This window comes from Apium graveolens, chromosome 10 (genome assembly GCF_009905375.1).
Source record: "Apium graveolens cultivar Ventura chromosome 10, ASM990537v1, whole genome shotgun sequence".
In the NCBI taxonomy this organism is placed as follows: Eukaryota; Viridiplantae; Streptophyta; class Magnoliopsida; order Apiales; family Apiaceae; genus Apium; species Apium graveolens.
The window spans coordinates 239,184,444-239,212,099 of record NC_133656.1 but is presented as its reverse complement, the minus strand read 5'-3'; the positions used below and the strand labels follow the sequence as shown (position 1 = coordinate 239,212,099).

The following is a 27,656-nucleotide window of genomic DNA, read 5'->3' as shown; positions in this document are numbered from 1 at the left end:
TTTCATCTATATCTTAAATTAATAAAACTAATATTTTATTATATATATATATAATAAGTTAAGACGCTCTTGGATTTGCTATGAATGACTCAGGGAATATGGTTTAGGAGTTTCTATTTCTAGTGTTACCGTGAATGTCATTTTGAAAAATGGTCAAATATATTGGAAATTGTTATAAACCTTGACTGAAAATATTAGTTATGTTTAATGTAGAGGAAGTATAGGAGAATAGAAGATGCAGAGAAAGTTGTGTTGTATTTCATTAGCTAAATGAGTTATTTATAGTAGTTGGTTTACAAGGCTTACTAAGTAAGCTATTCAAATCTTCTTCATTAAGTATTACAAAACTTCCTCGATAAGCTTTACAAGTCTTCCTCGATAAGCTTTACAAGTCTTCCTTGGTAAGATTTGAGAGACTTCCTCGATACGCTTTGACAATCACTTTTTTTTTATTCAAATATTTTAACACCCCCCCTTGATTGTCAAATGCGAATTATTGCAAAGATTGACTGCCTCGTTAAAACCTTACAAGGAAAAACCCAGTGGGATAAAAACCTTGACGAAGGAAAACAAGTACAACCTCCCCCTCAATAAAATGTCTCACATTTTGACATTTTGATGTAGCAAACTTTTTAACCTCCGCATACCCATATTATTTCTTAGCTTCTCAAATGTTGATGTAGGTAGTGACTTTGTAAGCATATCTGCTAGATTATCGCATGAGCGAACTTGTTGAATATCAATATCACCATTTTCTTGAAGTTCATGAGGGTAGAAGAATTTTGGCAATATGTGTTTTGTTCGATCCCCTTTAATATATCCTTCCTTAAGTTGTTTGATGCAGGCCGAGTTATCCTCGAATAAAACTGTAGGACTATCTGAAATACTTGATAATCCACATGATTCTCGAATATGTTGAATGACCGACCTTAGCCAAATACATTCTCTGCTTGCTTCATGAATTGCTAGTAACTCTGCGTGGTTTGATGAAGTTGCGGTCATAGTCTGTTTTGTAGACTTCCAAGAGATAGCACTATCACAATATGTAAATAGGTAACCTATTTGTGATCGCCGAAAATGAGGATTTGACATGTATCCAGCATCCGCATATCCAACTAGCAGTGATCTTGAATTGTTTGGGAAGAATAGTCCAAGATCGATTGTCCCTCGAAGATATCTAAATATATGTTTTATTCCATCCCAATGCCTTTTAGTAGGGTCAGAACTAAATCTTGCCAACAAGTTCACTGCAAATGCAATATCAGGTCGTGTGTTGTTTGCAAGATACATGAGAGCGCCAATTGCACTGAGATATGGAACTTCAGGTCCAAGAGTCTCTTCATCTTGTTTTCTAAGACGGAAAGGATCTTTTTCAACCTCGAGTGATCGAACAACCATTGGTATGGTTAGTGGATGAGCTTTGTCCATGTAGAACCGATCAAGAATCTTTTCAGTGTAGTTTGATTGATGAACAAATATTCCTGAAGATAAGTGCTCCACCTGTATACCTAAACAAAATCTTGTCCTTCCAAGATCTTTCATTGCAAACTCATTTTTCAAATAGTTAACAGCATTAGTAATATCTTCAGTAGTACCGATAATATTCAAATCATCCACATATACAACAATAATAACAAAACCAGTTGATGATTGTTTAATAAAAATGCAAGGACACACTTGATTATTAACATATCCATCATTCAATAAGTACTCACTCAGCCTGTTGTACCACATACGACCAGATTGTTTCAAACCATACAATGATCGTTGTAATTTAACAGAATATAGATGTCGAGGCTTAGTGTCCTCAATATTTAACCCTTCAGGAATTTTCATATAAATATCAATATCAAGTGATCCATATAGGTATGCTGTCACAACGTCCATCAAACGTGTTTCCAGTTTTTCCATACAAGCCATACCTATTAGAAAACGAAAAGTAACTCCATCCATCACAGGAGAGTATGTTTCCTGGTAATCAAAACCATGTCTTTGAGAGAATCCCTGGGCTACTAGTCGGGCCTTATATCTCACAATTTCATTCCTTTCATTTCATTTTCGTATAAACACCCATCTATTCCCGACAGGGACTACACCAGCTGGTGTTTGGACTGCAGGTCCAAATACATTTCTCTTGCGTAATGATTGCAATTCTTCTTGAATCGCAATTTTCCATTTTGGCCAATCATCTCGGTGTCGACACTCTTCCATACTTTGTGGTTCAGGATCGGAGTTCATAATAATATCAGATGTCACGGAAAAAGCATATACATCATCAACCTCAATACTCCCACGATCCATGAACATCTTTTCAATAACACAATATTTTCAGAGGAAAAATATATATTACCTAGTGAGAATTTGATTGCTGGAAATTTGGATTTCACAGCGATGCAACCATTAACTTTGCCATTGCCATAGTACCCGTGCCACTACAACAAATCTGGTCATTTATGACGGGTTTTTTCCGTCGTAAGTTAGGAGCGCATTTTTTTCCGTCGTAAGTTGGCCGTCGTAAATAGCCGAATTTGTTGTAGTGACAAGAACAGTAATAACCCCCAATAGTATTGGTGTACATTTTCTCGCACCATTTTTTGTTTGGATCAGCACATTCATCGAAATCTACCAAAGAGCATCACCACAAATTATACAGGCACAATCAGGATACAATGTGCTAAATATTTGTATCAGTACTGTTTTTGAGTATGTTTTGAATGAAGACTGACCTTGGCAGCCTGGGCTTAGCTAGGTATGGGTTGCCTCGAAAACCTTGACGGCATCTACAAGTGTACCCTAGAAGATCATTGGTTGAATTAATCCAGTTGGTATTTGACTGACAGGCATACCCGTTTGATTTTTGTGCTTCATCACAAGTTTGATTCCCAAGTACCCAGTCAAGTATCGATTGTCCTCTCAATAAATGTAGGATCAGATAAATCTGAAGCACCACGGAACTTAAATCTATCCTTTTCAGCCAAGAAAGCATAGCTACAACGGTTAGACCAAGCCCTGGTATGGTTGCTTATTGATTCAAGTTGAGCCTCGAAGTACTTTAGACCTTTTGGTATTAGTACTCGACAACAACCAATCCGGTAACAACTATGATTAAGAACATCTTTAGCGTTGATGCATTTGGAACTGCAACCAGTACTACTACTGTAATGCTTCTCTTTAGGGTTGGTGATCAATGCTCGATCATCACAACCGACCACAGTGAAATCATTTAAATACGAGAAAGTGAAAGGAGAATTAAAAAGATTTGCACTGATGCTGTAGCTATTGTTTGAATCACATATAAGAAAATGATATTTCACGAAAATGAATAACTGAAAGGATCGATGATTAACTGAAAGGATCTTTTCTAGTTTATAAAGATGGATGATTTGAAGCTAACAAGTAAAAAGCGCTTTTATAGACACTTTGATAATTATTTGTCTTGAACAAAAAGCTGTATTAGTATGTTACACGTAGACCCGGTAATTTTGGACACGACACGCTTACACGACACAAAACGACACGAAAATTTAGTGTTGGTGTTTGCCCTTTTAGTACACGACATGAAAATACATGAACACGAAAGTACACTGTCTAGATTTATTGTCGATTTTGAATTTAACCTTCGAGTACACGACACGAAGTATACGACATAGATAAATATTATAATAAATTTTAATATTTTATAAATATATGTAGTATTATAATAAATGTATGCATATTTATTTTTAAAATATTATTTGATTTTATTATATTGTATAGAATTGAGATCTGGATATATATTTTCCATATATTTTATAATTTTTTACCTAAAAATCTTATATTTTAATTTATATTAATATTAAATTTAATATATATTAATATTCAATTAATATGACATACACGAAATGAAAGTACACGGACACGAATGTACACGAACGCTAAACATGTCGATTTTGTGTTTGACATTCAAGTACACGAAAAACGAAAATATACGACACGAAGATATACGACACGAACAAATTGTCAGGTCTAGTTACACTTACTTACGTCCTGTGAGAACATTGCACGAGATGATTTGTTTCCACCTTGATGAAAAATATTACCCACACTCCACATGAATTTGACTTTAAACGTTTAATCAAGTGACATGGGTACGTAAATGTCTTGATGAACTTGCCCCAGAATTTAAACAGATCATATTACAATCACACCATGAGCCTGCTAGGCCAACAATCAATTACGTAATGTACTCTCCACATTAATACTGCTGGTGCAGTACCTAACCTAATTGGTCAATATTACCAATAGTGACGGCTTTTGATGAAACTAACTTTTACTTAAAAGTTTTTCTCATTGCATGAAACTAATTTTTGTTATAAATTTACGTACCCACTGATACTAATAATTTAAGGACTTGTGGTAATATTAAGAAGATATAATAGCAAAAGAAAATAACAATAGGGTCAATCTTTTTAGGTAATACTAGAGGCACAAAAGAAAATTACAAAAAATTGTAACAAAATGACATGACATGGGTGATGTGACAAAATGAAATAATTCAATTGATCCTATTTTTTTTTTTTTACTAATATGGCTTATATGTCTTAGAATTGAGTATCCGTTCTAACAAATCTCGGGGTGAGCGATAATCGAACTCAGAACCTGGGACGACAAGAGATAAGCTCTTAACCACTTGAGCTATCTCATCGCGCTCAATTGGTCCCATTAATATAACTACAGAGAGTTCATTTATATTTAGCCAACCAACATGTGACATGTTTCATCTGTAACTATTTTAGTAATTAATTTTGTATCTCTAGCATTTTCCATCTTTTTATTCTTAACGAGAGAGAGAGGAGTTGTACAAGAGGCTAGATGCTAGCTGAGACAATATAATCATCTTCCACAGTGTGAATATACAATAACATTTACCACCTCCGTCCCCTAATTTCTTTACATTTTCTTTCACATATTTGACACGTATTTTAAAATAACCATAAAATACAGTTCCGTAATTCATTTTTAAAAATTTCCTTTTTTTATAAAAATTTGTACATTATATTTTTGTTTAGAAAAAAAATTAAAAAAATTATACAATTACATTTAATAAAAGTATTAAATGCGTGTCGATCGATGTAAAAAATTGAGGGTATGGAGGGAGTATATTCTTGCGTGTATCGGTATTCGTGATGTCCAATTCTTCATTTTATTAGGTACTGGCTTATAACCCGTGATATGCACGGATTGTTTTTTAACACTCGAATAATTTTGAATAATATATTTTATTATAAAATTATTAATATATGAGTATAGATTTAGTTGAAAAATAAATTGAAGAACATAATAAGTTATAATAATATACATTTTATGATAATTTGAGACTTGACTGAAAATAAGTAATATAATATATAATATGTTGTTCACGGGACTCGAACCTTGAACATGTAAAAATTGTTAAAAATAAAAATATAAAAATTTAAATATAATACGCTGTTGACGGGATTCGAACCCTAAACCAATTACAGCAGCTTAAATATTAATATAATATTATTTGATTATTACATCCAACGATTCTCATCTATCTGTCTTTAGATATTGCGGTTGATATTTACCGTACCAAACAACTGTACTGAATAACCGACCAACAACCAAATAGAGGGTGTTTGCTTATAATAGTATAGTATAGACGTATAACTTTTATTTTTTTTCATTAATAATGAGTCATGCATGAATTTCATTTTGAATGTATACCACTTTTATTTATTTAATTAAATCAAAACAAATCAAAATTCACCATTTATAATTAGCCAAAAAGAACACACCACTTATTTACAAGAAAAAGGCAACTGGCGGCCATTCAGTTACTTAATTACTAGTATTATTTAATTACATACAGACTTTTATTACAAATGAAATAAAAGTTTTTTTAAGAATGAAATAATAAATATATATACAAATGAAGTAGATAATTAATCGGGTAGCATGCAGCGCGCGGCAGGAACTCGGCTCGGCTGGACTCAATTTTAAGCTTCCACTTTCTCTACATCTTCATTCATGCACGCAATAAAATAAAATAAAAAGTCAGCTAGTCTGCTAAATTATAAAAAGAATTATTAAAGAAGAAACTAATATATTCACATTTGTTTTATTTTTACAAGATGTCAGCGTATATAATTATATACTGATGTTTACGGTTTAAATAAATAAATATATTTGGAATTGAAATATTTTACTCATTAATCGGGATTATTCATTTATCCGAATGAAAACTATATTGTCTCTGTTATGTTAGGAACAAAAAAAATAGTAGTATTCATTTATCGAGATAATTCGTTTAACAAATACTAGCTTATAACCCGTGCGACGCACGGACTGATTATTATTTTTATTATTTTATTATTTTTTATTATATAAAATTAAATTATAGCAGATAATAAATATGTTTTATTGAAATTCATGACAAAGGTAATGATTTATATATCGTGTTATTGTTATTGACAGATTCAAATTCTAAATAGTTAAAGTAATAAAAAGTCCTCCGACCGTGGACGCTTATCAGAGCAGTGTATGCGGTTGATTTGGTGTATGCGAATGATGTGATAATTTTTTTTTAATGTGTTCTTGATTTGTTAATAAATTGTTATTTTTAAATTTGAATTATTAAAATTAATTTTGAAAGTGTTTAATTACCTACGAAAAAAGTGAAAAAGAAGTTGAGTGCGATTAGAAATCAAGTAGGATTATCATTCAAAGAGTTTGTAATTATATTAAATACATGATTTAATTTATTTAAATAAAATATATTTACTTTAACTTTGTTTTGGAAAGTATTAATAGGCATTTTAGGAAGTTGGTAACCAAGACCAAACGAAACCATATTTGGCTCATAATAATATAGTATAGATTCATTTATCGATGTTATATTGTATTTAGTAAAAAATAAATAAATTATACATTGATGTTTGATTTATGACTTATGAGTAATACTAGGATACCAAATTAGTACCAAAATTATTATAAAATAATATAGCGTAGGTAATGAAAGAAACTTTTATTTTGAAGGGCACTGGAGTAAATTCGGAAAGACACCTTCTCTTAAGATTAAAAAATTTATTTACTTGAAACATGTCTCCCTTGCCCCGGTACTATATAAATGTTAATTTATGTATCCAAATATCATTACTCCCTAAGTATTATTTACATTGTGGACCGGGAACCGGAACGCGTTTTAAGGTTTCTGACTTTCCGCAAAACATGCTTGCCTAAATAATTTTAAATATATTTTTTTAAATAAAGATATAATATTCAAATTTTTATAAAAAAAATTAAAAATAAATTATAAAATTATATTTTATAATAGTCTTAAAATACGTGTCAAACAATCGAGGAGTATATAAGATAGGTTGCTACAGATTATTACCTGGTAGGGATTAGGCGAAGATGCATTAGATTGTTGTCCAATAAAGTTGTAATTGAGCTGACCCAGTTTCTTGCAGATACCATACTTTTTACCAGCTGATGCCATGACTTCACTGGAAAGATCAAGCTCCGGGAAACTTAGTCTTTTCTTTTTGGACAAATTCACCCCCGGAGAATGTGCTAGATGCTGAAATGCTGTGCTCATGCCCACCCCTACACTGATGCAGATTCCTAATGTTACCACTCCAAGGCTCACATTTTGTGTGCCCATTTGGTATCCTTTAAATCCAGTTTTGCTGTCACACAGAATGTTGCAGTTGTTAGTGTAATTGCATGGGCTACCGAATTTTAAAAGTAACGTTAGGTGTACAGAATTGTGTACAAAAATTTATACAGAATGACATGATAATTGATGTGAGATACACGCAGTTAAACCGCATTTAACCGACAAGCTCTAACTCAGGAGACGTAATCATAAATTCTCCTCCTGTGGGCTTCGAATATTTGACCAAGAGGATAGTTATCTCCTCTTTAACTAACCGAGTCAACCATTGCGGGCTGATGTGAGATGTTTTAGTTGAGCTCGTTGATGTGAATAAAGATGGCGCATTCCAATTAAAACCCACCACATGTTATTATGTACAAAATTTTATACACAATTCTGTATATCAAGCATTTTCCAAATTTTAAATGTTTCGGTTTTAGTTTGCGCGTACCTTGTAGCATCGGCAGAGGCCATCGCAGTCTTCATTCCGAAAAATGATCTCCAGTATTTCTATAAATGTGTTGAAAATTATTATCATCACAAAATAATGTCGCTTTTTATGAAAAACTCGTGAGAATAGCAAAAACAATATTATTTTACAGTTAAATATCATAATACTGAAAATATGAAAAATATGTAATATTGAACACGACACAACAATACAATGTTGAAAATATGAAAACGATGCAAAGTAATATTAATTTTACACTTTCGAATTCTCACATTTAAATAGTTCTCAACAGAATAACGCTATCATAATATGTACACATTTTTGCGATCTATCTAATTATAACACCATTAAAATCAATTCTGAACTTACCGCTGCCCAGGTGGAAGCCATATTCAAAACTAGAATTTTAACAATTGTACGTGAAGTAAGAAGTATAATTCAAAATTAACCAACAATAAGCATGAATTTGTGGGAGAGCCAAAGGGTACAGCTACATTTATATATCTGTTATGCAGAAACGAAAATGAAGGAACTATTCTACATGCAATTGTATAGGCGACAGAGACTTAGTAGATGACAAGTGTTGGTATGAAATTTCGAAAATTATGTTTTCTGTTGCTATCTGCAGGTACCTGAATATAAATAGAGGGAGATTTATGTGGATGTATCAGATGCAGAATAGATGGTAGAGATAACATTTAACACCTGTAAACAGTGTTACAGATTTCGAAAATCGGAACTATTCGGTTGAGGTACCGATTTACGATTTATCGGACGATTTTTATAAAATCGGATGATTTATCGGCGATTTATCGGGAATCGGTCAAATCGGACAAATATTTTTGACCGATTTTTGAGCGATTTATCGGCGATTTTTGAAAAATCGGCCGATTTTTATAACAGAGCCTGTCAAATTAAAGTAGCCAATTACTGAATTTTTTTTGATTAAAATTTAGCTAAATTTTCTGTTTGAGGTGTTTCTATTTAATCATTAGTTAATAATTATGGTGTAAAGTATGACTAATTCGGTTTATGAAAAATTTAATTTTTGTATGTACTCACATTCTTAAAAATATGAAAATAAAACTGATCGATATGAGTTTTGTTTTGTATATTATCTTGATCATATCTCACGATTAAAATGCGAAAATAAAACTGATCGATGTGATGTACACAAAACTAAAAGTGATTGATGTGCTGATACATATATCTTACTCCCTCCGTCTCATAAAACTTCTCCTCTTTTGACTTCTGACATTATTCATAGTAAGCGGTTAACTATTAATTTACGTTTATTCTATAAGATCAAATATGTCATGATTGATTTTGTTAGATTCGTATTTATGAGTACTTTAATACAATGAAATTTTTATATTTAATACTAATACGAAATTAAAGATATTAATAATCAAAAGTGTGTATTGGCAAACGTGTCCAACACAAATAGAAAACGTTTTTAGGGATGGAGAGAGTATTTATTACTTAATATTTATAAGTCCACATTCTTTATCTTTATAATCGTTATAATATCGATTCATATCTCTCATCAAAAACTATATTTTCATTTCAGCGGATTATTACGCATGACATGATTTTTAGATGAACTCGTTACTCAACATTATTATAAAAAAACACTTGCAAGCATGATTGCATATTAAATTTTAGAATTACAAAAATAAATACTAAAAAAATTAACTAGTGTATACCAAAAGTTATAGATTACAGGTATGGAAAAGCCAAAGTTCTAAATCTTATTAACTAATTTATCAGTAGTTGTCGTAGTAGCAGTACTTATGTAACTACTAGTAGTATAAGTAGGTTTCCGTTGAGAGCTAGAGCTGCCGGAAGAGGCTGCAGGCTGATGATGAATCTTGCCGAATTTTCGGAAAAAAGATCTGTTGACAAATTTATCACCGGAATGTCTGATCTGCTGGGGACGGTCCAATTCCCACAAGGAAGATCTGTTCTCTTTGGAGATTTTAACTGCAGGAGAATGAACTAGTTGATGATATGCTGTGTGAATCCCCATTCCCACCGCTCCAAACACTATTCCCATCAATGGCAGTAGCTCAAGTACTAGCTTCCCACTTATAGCTCCTCCTTTCCTGCAATAACATGAATTTTTGGACCATGACGGAACATTTTTGAGTTCGAAAACTTGTACTTTATGTTTGGTTTGGGCACGGAGGTTAAGAAATATATATAAAGTAGTGAAAGGAGAAAAAAAAAGTGGATGAAATGGTGAGACCCATTAAAATTTAATGTATAAAAAGGAGATAGTGGACTAAAAATAGTGTGAAAAGGTGGGAAAGTGGTGGAAGCCATTGATTATTTTTAATAAGTTTTAAAATATAAAAAATTGAATGGTACATAAAAAAAACTGTAAAAAATGACGGGACAGAGGGAGAATTATTATAGACTCTCGAAATTTTATGTATCAGTATTAGAAACCGAGTCAGAACTGACGGTCGGTTTTGACAGGAAGAGATCGAATTTATAATGGTGTGAACTGACTCTATTTTTATAGTACAAATTTAAATCCTTGAAAGGTTAAGAAAAAAAGGAGAAAACATGCAAATGCCTGTGCTAGTACGTGTGTTTCGTCCTTGTTTAGCAATTTTTATCCATACACATGCATTGACGAGATCATATTAACCAGGAGGGAGAGAGAGAGGGGGAGAGAGAGAGAGGGAGGGAGCGAGAGAGAGAGAGCGGGAGGGAGGGGGGAGAGAGAGAGGGGGAGGGAGAGAGAGAGAGAGGGGGAGAGAGAGAGAGAGAGAGAGAGAGAGAGAGAGAGAGAGAGAGAGAGAGAGAGAGAGAGAGAGAGACTTATTACATTGTTCGTCCCTGATGATCTCCAACATCGGAAACAGTGACCACTTTGGGAGATGCCGAAACCGATGATCCAAATTGCCCATTAATCACATTCACATTTTTTGACATAGATCTCCAGTACTTCTGCATAAATATAAATCACATCTCTAATGTTAACACACAAATATATAGGAATCAACAGATAAATAGATATTAATTTATACAAACATTTAGTGGCTTGATCCAACATTGCTTTACCATTATCTTGTTAACCATATCTGAAACTTGCTGCCAGGAGACAAAATGTGTAACACAAAACATGCACACGTATAAGTCTACATGTGTGTCTATATATATGAAGTGAAAGAGAAGATGACAAGTGTGATGAGTAGAAAACAGATAAGATTGCTTGCTTGTAGGGAAGGCTTCAATGTAGTGAGTTTGTTGGAACTTAGAAATGGGAGAGGGAGACGAATTGTGGGAATGTGTCAGCACATATATGAGTGATCATAGCTTAAAAATAGTAGATTTGGGAATTTTCTTTATTTTTAGAATAATTAAAGTTCTTGAATGAATACAAAAATATCTACGAAATGTCATATTTCGATTGGTTATTTTTATTACCGCACTAGATTAGTTCCTCTGGTTTCATTAAGTTTACTTTTATAAATATATTTAAATATAATATTTTAAAAATATTTGTAAATATTATTATTATAATTAAAGAAAGAAAAAGATATAAAATAGGGAGAAAGAGAATTACTGGAGTTAAATAATTAATGAGAAGAGAGATGTTAGTAATAAAAAGTTAATTTTGTTTGAGGTAGTAATTAATGAGAAGTGGAGGTAAAGATAGTTAATTAATTAGCTAACTAAGCGTTGGTGCAATATTTGAATATTTATATACTTTGCTGTAGATCAGGAGTTCGAAAACTCATTGCTGGATGTGTAACTAGGCAGTCTACCGATGATAGCGGTGTTTGTTTAATATTAGTATAGATATAACCATTTCATTTCTCTTTTTTTTTTAATAAAATCGTACTTATATTTTTGTTCAATTAATTTTTTAAATTAAATTTGACTAAATTTAAGTTAAATTAATCAATTTTTTACTAATTCAATCAAATTTTAGTAAAAAGATATTAAAACAAGAACATATGAAGTATAATGTCTCTATTACTCTAAATTATTAAAATGTCTTGCTTTTAGTTATCAGGTACAATGAAATAGCAAAAGAATTGATTTAAGAAGACGGAGATAATGAACTTGGAGGACCATAACTGTAAAAAAAAATAATCTTCCCAAAAAATAATGGTGTCTCACTTGAGACACCATGTACACACATACATCCGCCACTGAATACATGAGATATAAAACTGGGAGGAGTGACAAACCACTCTCCAGAATCTGACATAGAATTGGCTCATGTTAACTCATGTGCCACCCTATTCGTAGATCGAAAACCAAACTGAACGAGCACGTGATTTATGTGCTTTAATAATTAAGTACAATCATCAACTATCGTCCCAAAAAATGGATCACCTGAAGCTCCCTTACATGGCTGCACCAGAGTTTTTGAATCGGTTTCAAACACACAGTTTTCAGACCATAAATTAATTATCCAGGACAAAGCTTCCTTGAACCCAATAGCTTCTGCTTCTCTCGGGCTCCACTTCCCTGCTACCTTCTTATTCATGGCTGCCCTAAACTGTCCTTGGGCATCTCTAAAAACAGCACCACAACCTATATTACCGTCCTGGAAAACCGCTGCATCAACATTAATCTTGAGTCAACCTGCATTTGGTTTTTCCCAGTGCCGAGCTGCAGTCACCTGTTGTTCACCCTTACTCATCATCTGAGCTTGTCTCCAGTCACTGAGTAAATGTTTTGCTGCAGAAACAACTCCAAAAGCAGATCCATTTGCCTTGATCCAAACCCATTTATTACGCCTTCTCCACAAACTCCAACAAACCATCCCTAGAAGACAACGCTGCTCTTTTGAGAAAGTATCAAAAGCTCTACGAATTATAATACCAGCTGACTCATAGGATGGACACTGCAAAACTTGCCCCATCCCTGCTATAGCCCATACTGTCCTCACAAAATCACACGAGAACAACACATGACCATCAGTTTCAGCTTCAGAATGACACCAGGGGCACATAATATCAATACTAATCTGTTTTAAAACCAATGCACTTGCTGTAGGTAAGCATGATCGACATACCCTCCACAGGAAATTAGTCACCTTTCCTGGTAGATTCAAAGCACGCAGTTTAGTCCAATAACATCTATCTACATCTTCAAACTCCCCTTGCAACCAACGATAGCCACTTTTAACTGTATATTCCCCTTTTTCATTGAGTATCCAGAACCAAGAATCATTCTTATCTTGAATTGGTAGTGGAATCTGCTTAATCAAATCAGCATCTCGACTTTGAAACAAATCATATACTATATCTCTGTCCCACTGATTACCACCTTCCTGCATTAGATTATTCACACTAATTTCATGAAGATGCTCATATCTTGGTGTTGTAATACAATCATTAATCATATCTGGCAGCCAAGGAACATCCCAAACAACTGTATCTTTCCCATTTTCAATTCGTCTTCTAGTCCCTGCCTTAAGCACCTCCATAGACTCCATAATACTTCTCCAAACAAAACTTGGATTTGCACCTGCTGTAGCATCTAACAAACTTGTTTTTGGATAGTACTTCGCTTTCATAACTGCAGAAGCTAACGGATTAGTTTCCTTGAGTAGTCGCCAACCCTGCTTAGCCAACATAGATAAGTTAAATTTCTGCAGTTCTTTAAGCCCTAACCCTCCAAACTTCTTAGGCCTACACACCTTGTTCCACGACATCCACTTCACGCCCTTAGGCCATCTCCAACAGTGGCCTATCGGCCCAAATTTGGACCGATTTCGGTCTAAATCTACCCAACAGTGGTCTATTGCCCCGTTCCAATTTAGGCCAGTGAATAGTTTAGGTCGGCACTATTCACCGGCCTAAATCTTTTTAATAATAAAATATTAACTTTTTATGTTTTATATATTTGTTAATTTGTTGATTGAATGTTATTCTATACTTATATTAAGTAGTTTTTAATTATATTTCTTAATTTTCACTTATATATAATAGTTATTTAACAAAAATATATTAAACACCATGAATTGTTTTAATTCAAATTATTAATACATTAAAAATAAAATAAAGATTACACTTGATAAAAAAACAATTACAAATACAACTTATGCAAAAGCATAATATGAACTTAAACATTGATTTAATCAAATAAATTATTTCTTGATCCTCCTAGATAATCATAATATTGATTATAATTATGATCATTTTGTGATCCTTGACCTTCATCTTCTGAACCTCGAGCTTGAGAAGTTGATCTTTGTTGTTGAGCCCTTTTTTCCATAATTTGGGTCTGTTCAGTACGAAAAAATTCACGTAAGTTAGGATCAAATATAGAGTTCAAATCCTTCAACAAAATTTTATTTTCCTCTTTGTATTCCGTGAGAGATAGTTTTCGTTCCGAATCTTGATTCTTTTTTTTAATTAATTCGACAAGAACATTATTTTGTTCGATAATTTTAGAAATGCCTTCATCATGTTTTCGTTTTCCTTTTGCTTTTTTGACTCCCATTGGACGAACGCTCGATGTAGCACCAATTTCCTCGTCAGTTGAATTAATATCAAATGCAGATAAATTTGGACGAATATCATCGGTTGAACTTGGACATTGAACATGTGGTGTTGTGTTTGGGCTGGAGAATTTTTCACAATCTTTAAGTATATGCCATACATGACCGAATTTGAACCCTTTTTGATATTTTGGGTCATCTTTCAAAAATAATTTAGCTTTCTTCATCGCAAAATACAAGTTACTTAGATGAGAAATAAAATATAAGTAACATAGATGAGTACTAAAATTCAAATTTTAATAGTTTACTTACGATATCTTCGTTTAAAACACCACTTGGATGTTGGTTTTCAACTTGGCATACACAACCTTTCAGTTTGGATATTGCAGCATTGATGGCTTGCATGCGCTTGCGTAGTGATTCTTTGGTTCGATTAAGATGTTAAAATCTTGGATCCGAGTGAAAAGCAGTTGCAACTCGAGACCAAAACTGATCTCCAGGTTGGTTGATTCCTATAACAGGATTTTGAGAAATGTCAAGCCAAATTTGGCTTAAGTGCATATCTTGCTCAACTGTGTATGATACACTACGATTTCCTGAACTCATTTTTTTTAATTATATGGAAGTAGATAAGAGGATGGTGAAATGAGTTGGGTAATAAAATAATTTATAGAAAAAAGGTAATTCATCCAACGGTAGTGAAATCCATCTAATGGTGAATATGAGATAAGTAAAATTTTCTTATCTTGTACACAGAAGATAAGATTTAGTGTCCCAATGCTTTTGTCACTTGTGAAACATGATAAGATTTGATTAGCTTTTTGCAGAAGATAAGATTTTTGCATCCTACGGTTTTGATAGACGGTATTGAAAAATAAAAAATAAAGAAGCTCATATTGCTCTTCGAGATGCACTAATCGAGTATTTGTGAGAACAATATACTAATTCGGGGTAGTTTAATCTTTGTTATTTTTCTTTTAGTTAACTAAATATAATATTATTTTTTCTTCATTTTCTTGTTTAAGTGTAATGTTTTTCCAATTTAATAAATTTATTAAGTTTGAACTTAAAGTGATCTTATTCGTTTGGCGTCCAATTGAATTAATATGTATGTGAATTAATATCAATACATTAAAATAACAATATATTAATAGTTGAAAGAATAAAATATTGATATATGAATTTGGACCAAAATTTAGACCGAACTGTTGGAATAGAGAGTTGTCTCGGTCCAAATTTAGGCCAAAAAGTATGGCCACTCTTGGATTTGCCCTTACTACCACCTCCACTCCCCCATAGAAATGCATTCATTTTCCTTTCAACCTCTTCACATATAGTTACTGGGATCAAGAACAGATTCATCCAAAAACTTGGTATTGTTTGAGCTGCTGAAGACAATAAAGTTATCTTCCCAGCTCGAGATACATCATTTCCATACCATTCTTTCAACCTTTGTTGCACTCGATTTACAAGAAAACCAAACACCTCTGTTTTACTACTCCCCACATTCATAGGCATTCCGAGGTACTTTCCAGGTTTTTGAACTTGTCTTACCCCTAAACTTTCACAAACCTCCATCCTATCCTCTTCATTTGTATTTGGACTGAACACCACCTCTGATTTCTCATAATTGATAATTTGACCTGATAGAACTTCATACCTCTGCAGTGCACTTTTTAAGGTTATAGCTTCCGATTTTTTGGCTTTTAGAAAAAAGTAACAATCATATGCAAATAGAAGATGAGAGATACTTGGTGCTTTGTTCGCAATCTTACGTCCGTACAATAAACCACATTCCTCATGTACCCTAATCATACCACTCAACCCTTCTGCACAAATGATATACATAAATGGCGATATCGGATCTCCCTGCCGTACTCCTCTTTGGGGAATTATTTCACCAAACACATCACCATCCCTTAGAAAACTATACGAGACCGATTTCACACAATTCATTACTCTGTCAACCCACAATGTAGGAAATTCAAAACGCTGAAGCATCTCTTCAATAAAAGACCATTCTGATCTATCATACGCTTTAAAAATGTCCACATTCAACCCAGCAACACCCAATTTACCTTATGTTTTCCTCCGGATGTAGTGGTTCACCTCGTAAGCTATCAACACATTATGAGTTAAGAGTCGTCCCTCAATAAATGCACTCTGCTTCTCAGAAATAATTACATTTAGAGTTGGTGTTAACCTATTCGCCATTACTTTAAAGAGGATTCTCATCAGCACATTACACAATGAGATTGGTCTCAGATCAGCCACCTTTTTTGGATGTTTTACCTTAGGAATTAGACACACCATTGTACGGTTTAAACCACTCTGTAGCTCTCCATTCTGAAAAAATTCCCTGCAGAACTTAATAACATCCTGGCCTACTATCTCCCAATAAGTCTAATAAAAACCCGGATTTAAGCCATCAGTACCAGGTGATTTATCTGAATGCATAGCAAAACCAGCCGCTTTAACCTCTTCATCTGCGACAGGTCTAACCAGTATCTCCTTTTGTATATCTGAGATTACCGGGAATTTAATCCTTGGAGATAATCTCATGCTATCTTTAACACTACTGAATAACTCTGTAAAATACTCAGTAATAACCTCTTGAATTTCAGCGTTCTATTCTTTCCACTCTCCATGTTTATCCTTCAGTTTCTTGATTTTGTTATGCTCTTTTCGAGTGGTTGCATACTTATGGAAAAAACTACCATTTATATCACCTTCCCTTAACCAAAACTGTTTGGCTCTTTGACGCCAAAAAATTTCTTGCTTCTCTAACAATCTCATGAACTGCCACCGTGCTGCATCATACTTTTGGATTCCAAATGTATCTTTCCTAGATCGTAACGCTGTATTTCTTTTCTATACTTGCCTATCTGAACCTTCATCTCACGAATCAAGCCCCCGCCCCATTCCTCCAGTTTCAACGAGTAACTCATAATTTTCTCCATCAAATCTCGTTCACCATCCTGCCTCCAGCACTCATACACTATATTTCTACATTCTCTCTCTCCAATCCATATATTTTCAAATTTAAATTTGCGTCATCTTTTTTCAAATACTTTTCTATGCAACTGCAACATTAACGGTAGGTGGTCAGAAGTTGTTACCTCTAAGACTGTAACATCTGCTAACGGGAACATATTCCCCCATTATTGTGTTGCCATCCCACGATCCAATATCTCCTGAACCCATTTATCCGTCCCTCTAGATCTCTCCCAAGTAAATATATCTCCAGTAAAACCCAAATCATGCAACCCATCCCAAAAGCCTTCCATTAACCTTCTTGGTTGCTGTTTTCCTCCCCTCTTTTCTTCCAACGAAACAATATCATTAAAGTCGCCCAGGATACACCACGGTAATTCTGAAGCTACAGATAATTCCCTAAGCATATTCCAAGCCTCCATTCTTCTCGCCCTCTCTGGAAAACCATAGTATCTAGTATATCGCCATCTCCCTAGTTGCTCATTACTTACTTCAAAATCTATAAAATTCCTACAACTATTTGTAATATGAACTGCTACATCGTTCCTCCATAACAAAGCAATCCCTCCTGAATGAACTTGAACATCAATTGCATAACATCCAGCAAATCCTGATTGTTTAGTAACCTTTTGCACCGTATCATGTTTAACTAGAGTCTCACTCAAGAAAATGAGACTGGACCTATACTGTTGATCAATATCCAACAGAAGTCTGACTATCCGTGGGTTGGCCAGCCCACGACAGTTCCACGAAAGGATACTCATAATCTTTGGCGGGTATCAAGTTTTTTGGCCCAACATTATGTTCATTTCCACTTATCTGCATATTATACAGCTCATCTTTAGCCTCACTCTCCGTATTGTCAACCCGCTTTCTTTTCGTATCCATCACTACATTATCAGAAGGAAACTCGTTATACTCCTCTCTCATATCCTCATTTGTTTATTTGTCATTCAAATTCAAACTCTTTCCTGTTTTCTGTTCCCTCAAATCCCGCTGCCTAACCAGAATTCCACCAGCATCTCCACCAATCTCGCAAATCTTACCATCTACCTCCATGAATCTCGCATCACCCGGGTTGCCACCATGATTTCCCGATGAGTCACCTTGCTATTGCTTTGCACCTCAATCCTCCTTCCTTACACCACTATTTCGAAGCCATTTCGATCCAGGATTACGTTGTCCTCTTTTTGAAGATGCACGTTGCCATACTCCATACATTTTCTCTACCACTTTCTCAAGATTCACGTAAACCACAATACAATCTCTATCAGAATGGCCAATAATGCCACATACGAAACAAAACGTACCCAATTTTTCATACTTAAAATTAATCCAACTCCAACTATTTCCTTCTCTCTTTATCTTCGTACTTCTCTTTAATGGTTTATCAATATTCAGTGCAACTCGAATACGTACATATGGTGTCCACCCTCCATCAAACGTTCCTGGCCCTGATTTAATATACATTCCCAAAGACGCACCAACACTTTTCAAAATACTTTCTGAAACATAACCCCCAGGTAAATCATATATTTGCACCCACATTTCCATATTCTGTAACTTAACTGTAGCTGGATCATCCCCCATCTCCACTTGATGAAGCACAAGCATCGCCTGCTCAAACGACCAAGGGCCACCTTCCATTACATTTTGCACATCCATCTTGTGGTAAAATACAAACAAATACTTCAAATCCCCCGTACTGTAGACTTCCATTCCTTCTCGTGGCCGCCATAATGACTCCATTAGATTCTTCATAGCTTGAAAGTTTATAGTTTTCTCCGTCAAAAATTTTCCCATCAACATAAACGTTGTTTTTTGTTCAGTTATCTCATTATTTGCAATCACTATTTCGTCCATCTCCTCATCCTCGATGACCAAATTCGCATACATCTCCTCTAGGGGTTCATCAATACGTGCCATGTTGTTCAAACAGAATTATCATATTGGCTAATACTGTTAATGATTGGATTATAGAGATTAATAGAACAATGATTTGACGAAAGCTGTCATATAAACAGAAGAAATGAAACTGTCATTTAATTTCTCTTATTTTTCTTAAAATTGAAAAAAATGTAAAACTTGCCTATTGTAGTTATTTGAATTCATTTATTGGTCTTGTCTTTGTTTGTGCCTATTTTTGCAAATTGTTGATGTGTATGATGTGATATGACTTATGAATACAATGAGCGTGTACTTTTCAAACTTTTCACAAATGATGCAAATAACGTGGTATTACATATAAAAAAATAATAATATGTGATCGATTTCATATTATTTTTAAAAAATTGAAAAATTATTTGGATATTTATCATTTCCCGTGTAAATTATACTTTGATGCAATGAAATATAACAAAGTCGATTTAATTTTTAAAGATAAAAAAAATGTATTTAGGTTTTGTTTGGTATTGGTGTTGCAGACAATTATAACAGTTTTTTCAAAGAAAAATAGTTGCAATTTTTTTGATCAAAAAACTGTTGTTAGAGAAAGTATGTCACCCCTTATTTTTGAAAAAAAACTGTTTTTTCGATTTTTGCGGGAAGCAATTGCTTATTTGATCATCAAATCTCATCCAAAATATTATTATAATTTTTTTACATCAAAACAAATGCATATCAAAAATATTATCAAAAAATAATCTTATTATTTCACCAACATTTTTTAAATCAACATTTTTTCTTAAAGCGCAACTTTTTAACTATAATACCAAACATAGCATTATTTTAAAGTACTAATTTTTGGGCTGTAATGGGGAAACACTCCATTAATGAACAAAATAAATGGGCCATAACTTTCCGTCCATTAATCAACCATTTAACATTTCAGTAGATTCAGCCACAGATAAGGCCCATAATTAAAATCACAAGGCCCACAAATTATAAAATGCTCTGGCCCAAGACAAAAATGTAGTTTTTATTTTGTCGCGTGTCTAGCAAAAGGCTACATATAGCAGCTTCCCCTTCCCAAAATCAATTTTTTGTTTAAAAAAATAATAGAAACATTTCTTGAGAATTAATTTGTTTATTACGTTAAATTTAATTAGCAATAAGAATAATAATGATAATATGTTATAATTTATAAAACGATTCCCGAATAAGATAACTCATGATTTAAAGAGATATTTTAGTTTTATATCACGAATTTTTCTCATGTATTAGTCGATGTCTCATGTATCGGTTAACTCATCATCTACCGAGACATTTTAGTTCTATATCTGATATATTCACATGAATTTTTCTCATATATTGATCGATGACCCAACTCATGTATTGGTCAATAAGTTAAAAATTTAGTGAAATTTCTATTTTTACGCCAAAAAAAATAATAGTGAGATTCCGTAATTGACATCTTATTGAAATTCTAGTTAACTTCTTTCTTTTTCTCGGGAAAATACAAAATTACTTGGTCAAATTGTTAATTTTTAAATTTTATTTATCCATACTTTTTATTATAAATTATGAAATAAAAAAATATTTTTTGAATTTCCAATTATGTAAGTAGAATAGGGTACTTGTCACAAGACTCTTTTTGCAAAAAAACATGCCCAAATGGCATGTCATTTATCAATTAAATATAATAAAATTTAATAAATAATTATTATACAAATATACAGTGAATTTGAATATAAAATTAAAGTTAGTTGACAGTAACAACCAAATACCATCATAATACTCATTTAAATTAGTAACTTTTTAAATATTAAAATATACTAGCTTTACAACCCGTGCGATGCACGGGTCTTCATTAATATTTTTATATTATTTAAAATTACAATAAAAAAAAAATTGGATCATTACCTTATTAGTATATTTATAAATAGTAATATAAATATTTGTTGTTGGCAGGATTCGAACCTGAATCTTGGGTAGTGTATAAATAATAATATAAATGTTTGTTGTTCGTTGGGTTCGAACTTGGGAGTTTTAGTATTGTATAAATAATAATATAAATATTTGTCGTTGGCGGGGTTCGAACATGGGAGTTTGAGTAGTGTATATTCTTTTAGTATTGAAAAGGCATATCTCCTCAGGAATGGCATACCTGAATCATGAAAAGGCATGTCTGGCTAAATGACGTCATGGCATGCCCATGGCACATGCCCGTGTGACATGCACCCTAAAGTAGAACGATGGAAGTAGAACCACCCACTCAAAAATTAATATAGTTTTGGTCAATGTTTCACGTGCAAGTGTAGCGCTTCTATAAAACTGTAGTTTACGAAAGAGGCAAGAGTTAGCTGGCTCTTAAAATCCTCCGCAGCCGTAGCCGCGCCCTTATATAAACCCTCAAAAGCCACTCTTCTCCCCTTTTTAAAACCCTCTCTCTCTCTCATCTCTCTCTCCTGAATCCTCATTTAGTCTCTCTCCCTCTCCTCTCTCTCTCTCTCTCATTCTCTCTCTCTCCCTCCTCTCTATCTCTCTCTCTATCTCTCTCCCTCTCTCTTCTATCTCTCTCTCTAACAATGGCCACCAATTCAATTCTACGATCCACGGCCATCCTCCCCGGCGCCACCAGGGCTAATCTCTACCCCTCCAAGGTCCATTCACTCTCCCACCTACCCACATTTTATCCTTTTTTTATTTCATTATTTTTTGCAGTTTTTTAAAATTCGATTTTATTTATTCAATATTATTTTTTGTAAATTTTGTACAGTTGCATTTGTTATGTTATGTTACGAAATGAAATGTAAATAAATTAAAATTTTATTTTCATTTTTGCTGCAGTGATTTTGATAATAAAAGAAATATTGGGTTGACAACTATATAATTAGCAAAATTTCAAATTTACCGCGACAATTTCAAGTGGCCAATTTGAGACTCCGAATTAATCGGTGATAAATTTGATATTTTGCTAGTTATAAATTGATACCTAACCCAAGAAATGTCTAAGAAATAATTGTTATCAACATAATTTTATAGATGCTGTGAATAGTTCTAATTTGATGTTTAAACAATTTTTAAATAGTTTTAGCAGTCGAAAATATTGAAGTGGTTTAAGACCTTGTAATGCTGAGGATTGACTGATTTAAGATTCTTGTAATGCTGAGGATTGACTGATTTAAGTTTGAATCTTGTAACGAGTGTACTTTATGAGGATTTAACGGATTTGAACTTGAATGTTGTGTTGTCAGAATTTGGAATTTAGGTTTGTTTGGTTAATTGTTACCTTTCAGTAGATATATTAAATGAAATGTTCGATATATGAGTAAGCAGGTTGTTATTAATTTGTTCAGGTGTCTTCGGTTAGCTTCTGTCATGATTCGTCAAAGTCTCGGTCAAGCCTATTTGGTGCTTCTGTTCCCGGGGATTCATTGATCTTACAGTTAAGAGATTTGTAACAATCCTAAACTGCTATTTACTGTGATAGCTATAAGATCATTTACTGTAATTGATGCTGTTTTTCTATACCCTGTAATTGTTACAGAAAATCTAGTTCTCGGAGTGTCCAGCCAATTCAAGCTACGGCTACTGAACTGCCACCTACCATTCAGAGTAAGATAGATAGTTTGACACCTAAGCATGGCTGGAAAATTGAGGATTTAAAATTCTAATATTACTTTGTTTTCTTTCTTAGGGTCGAAAACTGGCGGGAAGACAAGAATCGGAATCAATGGTATGTAAAGTTGTTTGGTGTGTTGTGTTTTATGTTAGTTTCTTCAATTTGTTATTTCTGATTTAACAAGAATCTTTTTGGATCTCTTGTCAGACACTACCTTCCGTGTCGGATCATTTGACTAAAATGCAGACACTTTGACCATGGACCAACTGAAAGACCACATCTGAGATGGATATAGGAAGCAAAGTAAAAAAATTGAGAGAAGAAATGAGATTAATATACAAAGTTTTATTGATAAATTCTGTTTAATTTCAGCTGATTAATATACAAAATGTTTATTAATAAATCACGCCATCTCCCTTGCCCGTTTTTTAGAGATAGGCCCGAGTCCTTGTTACCGATTTTTATAAGGAAACACCAAACGGTCGTGTCCTTCATTTTAAACTCTGTACCCAAGTCCAAAGTAACACATGTTACACTTTGAAAAGATATCACAGTATACAACTATATTTCAAGTAATAACATGGTCATGTTGCAGGTTTTGGAAGAATTGGGAGGCTGGTGTTAAGAGTAGCGACTTTTAGAGATGATATTGATGTTGTAGCTGTTAATGATCCATTTGTGGACGCCAAGTACATGGTAATGACCTGTAGCTGTTATGAATTATTAATGTTATTTTTTCTGCACGATAACGCTGGAAAGGTTTTTTGGACATATTCATATATTTTGTTTTTTATTTTTTATTTTTTATTTTTCTTTTTCCTTTTTTTTGTTATGAGGTTTTCCTATCCTTTCACCCACAATGGCAATTATGGCATTGGTCAGTACTCAGTAATCTAGCTCTGATCATTCTGAATATAAATATAGACCAATTAAGGGGTTATTTGGTTCAACAATATTGGGTATGAGGTATGAGGTTGGAATGGATAAAACTCATACGTGTTTGGTTGGAATTTATTTATTTTAAAACTCATTCCTCAAACCCATGAGGTATAGGGTTTAGAAACCCATGCTAAGAGGTGGGTATGAACTAAAGTGTAATACTTTTTTTTAGCTCAAATTTCAATATTGATGAATAAAAATTGTGAATGTATATTTTATTTTCTTAGATATTAGGTAAAATATATAATCTCATATTCTAATAAGAGAAATTACCAAAAATATTATTTTTTCCTTGTTTTTTTGCGATTTTATCATCTTCTGATTTTTTTTTGCAAAAATATGGAATCAACGAAAATCAGGCACACATGTAACTAGTTGAATCGAGTTTTTTTGTTGCATTTGAGGTTAGATGAGGTTAAATGGAGGTGCATAAAATCGCATTTTCACAAAAAAATATTGGAAAATAGTATTTTTGCAAAAAAATAGTATTTTTGCAAATTTTTAAAAAAATTATAGTATTTTTGTAAAAATGTTTTTAGCCTAAGCTATTTTTCAAAAAAACTCTATTAATAATTATGATTAAATTAAGTGATCCCTGTTTAATTTTGGTTTTTAATATTAAAATAAAATTAACAAAAAATAATAATGTCTTTTGATTCTTGATTTATTTTATCAAAAGTTTATGTATCAAGTTCCAAACTCATATCATCTTAACCCGATTCCTGATTTCAACCCGATACCACCTAGCGAACCAAACGACCCCTAAATTTTAAATGCTAACTTTTCTGTTATTGTCAAACTTATGAAGATGATTGCAATTAGCTTATTCTAAAGAGCTCATATGGATTTTATTATTCACAATACAGGCATACATGTTTAAATATGATTCTACTCATGGTGTATACACTGGATCCATTAAAGTATTGGATGCAACCACTTTAGAAATAAATGGAAAGAAGATTAAAGTTACTAGCAACAGGTAGTACAGCTTTTCATTTCGCAATTATAAATAGTTGTCCTGTACCAATGTTCCTGCTTGTCAAAAGTTTATGTATTTAATTTATTTTATTATAAAACTGAAATGTGCTACTGAACTTTACCAGGAACCCTGCAGAGATCCCGTGGGGTGAATATGGGGCAGACTTTGTTGTTGAATCTTCTGGGGTTTTCACAACGATTGAAAAGGCTTCAGAACACAAAAAGGTGGGTACCATTTCTCTCTATCTATCGCTCTTAATGTCTTTCTTTCATCTCTTTCCCTCTCTTTTGAACTGTGTTTAGAACTTTAATGTGCGTATTTGCAACATTTATCTGCAGGGTGGTGCGAAGAAAGTTGTAATTTCTGCTCCCTCAGCTGATGCTCCTATGTTTGTTGTCGGTGTTAATGAGAAAACATACAATCCAAACATGGATATCGTATCTAACGCGAGCTGCACTACCAATTGTCTTGCTCCTCTTGCCAAGGTTGGTTCGTATAAACACTACTTGTTTCTTGTACTATTAGGTTGTGAAATGTGCTTATCCAAACTATAACATGACTTTAATTGCTCACAGCCTCAATACCAAGTGATCTTCTTCGAAAATATAATAGAGAAAAAAACTAGAATAAAATAATTGACAATGAACGGAGTTTTTATATGTTTATAACAAAAAAATTTGTGCAGGTGGTTCACGAGGAGTTTGGCATTCTGGAGGGGTTGATGACTACTGTCCATGCAACAACAGGTATTTCTCACACAAAAAAAAAATGCATTTTGCACTTCTGTTTGCATTTTCGTAATTTTAAATTTTCATATTGAATTTTCAGCTACGCAAAAGACAGTTGATGGCCCTTCCATGAAAGATTGGCGCGGGGGACGTGGTGCTGGGCAAAATATTATCCCTAGTTCTACTGGTGCTGCAAAGGTATGAGCTGGAGTTATATTCATATTGATACTGTCAAGACCTTGTGCATGATTCTGCTTAATATCGGATTTGTAGGCTGTTGGAAAAGTGCTGCCAGAACTCAATGGCAAACTCACTGGAATGGCTTTCCGCGTTCCAACACCCAATGTTTCTGTTGTTGATTTGACTTGTCGACTTGAGAAGAGTGCTTCATACGAAGATGTAAAAGCTGCCATAAAGTACTGTCTTCTTTTTTCTGCTTTTCCTGTTACATCCTTCATGTATGCTCATTGTATTTGTGGCACTCTTTTTTATATTTACAATTGTAATTTGGCTTGAAGGTACGCATCTGAGGGACCACTTCATGGGATTCTTGGGTACACTGATGACGATGTTGTCTCAAGTGATTTTGTTGGCGACTCAAGGTCTCTCTCTCTCTCTCTCTCACTCACACACACACACACATTTACATAATGATTTAAAAATTATCGTGGAAATGGAGGCGCCGACTAAATTATTACCCGATATTCTGTTATGAGATTATGTGAATGGGCGAAAATAGGCTATACTTAATGGCCAGCATGGTCTTCCTTACCATTGTTTTTCCCTTGGTAATTTTAAAGATGTTGCATGCAATAATGTTGTACCAAGTCATGCAAGAGTTCAGGGGTTCGGTCATTTGTGTATATCTATAGTCCTAAAATTGAAGCTTATGAAGCAATTTAAAAACTAGAGATGGGTTCTGGTCGGATTTATGCAATTTAAAAGCTCTATATTTTGAAATGTAGCTTTGGTCTTGAACCTAGACAGTTGGTCAATCTTCTAATAAATTTGGACAACTAGTCATATCTGCTAGGGTAATTCCTTCAATATATGTTATCTTTGCCATCTCCCAGGTCAAGTATATTTGATGCTCAAGCTGGAATGGGGTTGAGTGCATCGTTCATGAAGCTTGTATCGTGGTACGACAATGAGTGGGGCTACAGGTACAGTTAATATCCTACATCTAACTTTCAAATCCGTTTACTCTGTTATCTCTCTTCGATGTGAGTGCCTGTGCCAATATCTTGCGAATCTTTCTTTCAGCAACCGAGTGCTGGACCTGATCGAACACATGGCATTAGTAGCAGCTACGTACTAAATTTGATGGGAAGCAGCCGATGCTACAATTTTCGCTCAATTAATAACTAGTTTGTCAAACATAGAAATCAGAAATATAGGTCATTTTTGCTGTGGAGTTGAACTTTGTTGTTATCCTTTGTAAGATTATTAACAAAAGGCTGGAGCTTGATACAATTTGTCCAACAACTTTCCGTTGAACTAGTTATCATTGTTTTCTTGATGGCATGATTGTGAAAACGCTTTAGGTCAATTTATGGTGTTTAAAAGCAGGGTTAACTTTTTTTTTCTTTTGCTAATTAATTACACCGGGAGTTAAACTCATAACCTCCTGCAAGAGAATATAAGAGCGTAACCACTGCACCGGCCCTTTCTTGGTGACAAGCAGGGTGAATTGAGCTTATTCATCGCTTATTAAGTGAAATGTTGATATGTACGTGCATTACAGCTAGAGCCGGCCACACGAGTGGGCCGTGCGTGTCGGGCCGAATAATTAACGGGCCGGTTAAAGTTGAATAGAATTCGTGAACAGCCCGTATAAATTTACGGTCCGGGCCGTGTCGAGCCGGTCCTGAAAAGCAATCAACCGTGAACGGCACACAGTTTATCCGAGTTACACGGTTTAGGCGGTTAG

General features: G+C 33.7%; 4 protein-coding genes across 4 annotated transcripts; 1 reads left to right on the top strand and 3 right to left on the bottom strand.

Moving 5' to 3' along the window:
• Window positions 1-5,754: 5,754 nt before the first annotated feature.
• Window positions 5,755-8,629, bottom strand: LOC141689856 (uncharacterized). The gene is made up of 4 exons (XM_074494348.1): window positions 8,481-8,629; window positions 8,112-8,170; window positions 7,397-7,691; window positions 5,755-6,022 (listed from the first exon to the last, which is right to left on the bottom strand). The coding sequence occupies exons 1-4, from the start codon at window positions 8,499-8,501 to the stop codon at window positions 6,017-6,019; spliced, it is 381 nt and encodes a 126-aa protein (XP_074350449.1). The 5' UTR covers window positions 8,502-8,629; the 3' UTR covers window positions 5,755-6,016.
• Window positions 8,630-9,715: 1,086 nt separating this feature from the next.
• Window positions 9,716-11,281, bottom strand: LOC141689853 (uncharacterized). Its single transcript, XM_074494344.1, has 3 exons — window positions 11,184-11,281; window positions 10,948-11,069; window positions 9,716-10,216 (listed from the first exon to the last, which is right to left on the bottom strand). The coding sequence occupies exons 1-3, from the start codon at window positions 11,244-11,246 to the stop codon at window positions 9,856-9,858; spliced, it is 546 nt and encodes a 181-aa protein (XP_074350445.1). The 5' UTR covers window positions 11,247-11,281; the 3' UTR covers window positions 9,716-9,855.
• Window positions 11,282-18,702: 7,421 nt separating this feature from the next.
• Window positions 18,703-19,503, bottom strand: LOC141692147 (uncharacterized protein At4g02000-like). The gene has a single exon (XM_074496886.1). It carries the CDS (start codon window positions 19,501-19,503, stop codon window positions 18,703-18,705), a length of 801 nt encoding a protein of 266 aa, XP_074352987.1.
• Window positions 19,504-21,779: 2,276 nt separating this feature from the next.
• On the top strand, window positions 21,780-27,245 carry LOC141689841 (glyceraldehyde-3-phosphate dehydrogenase GAPCP2, chloroplastic-like). The gene is made up of 14 exons (XM_074494329.1): window positions 21,780-22,118; window positions 22,815-22,903; window positions 23,006-23,073; window positions 23,156-23,194; window positions 23,676-23,776; window positions 24,886-24,998; window positions 25,123-25,222; window positions 25,337-25,483; window positions 25,684-25,744; window positions 25,827-25,924; window positions 26,000-26,142; window positions 26,245-26,328; window positions 26,800-26,889; window positions 26,990-27,245. The coding sequence occupies exons 1-14, from the start codon at window positions 22,044-22,046 to the stop codon at window positions 27,042-27,044; spliced, it is 1,263 nt and encodes a 420-aa protein (XP_074350430.1). The 5' UTR covers window positions 21,780-22,043; the 3' UTR covers window positions 27,045-27,245.
• Window positions 27,246-27,656: the final 411 nt, after the last annotated feature.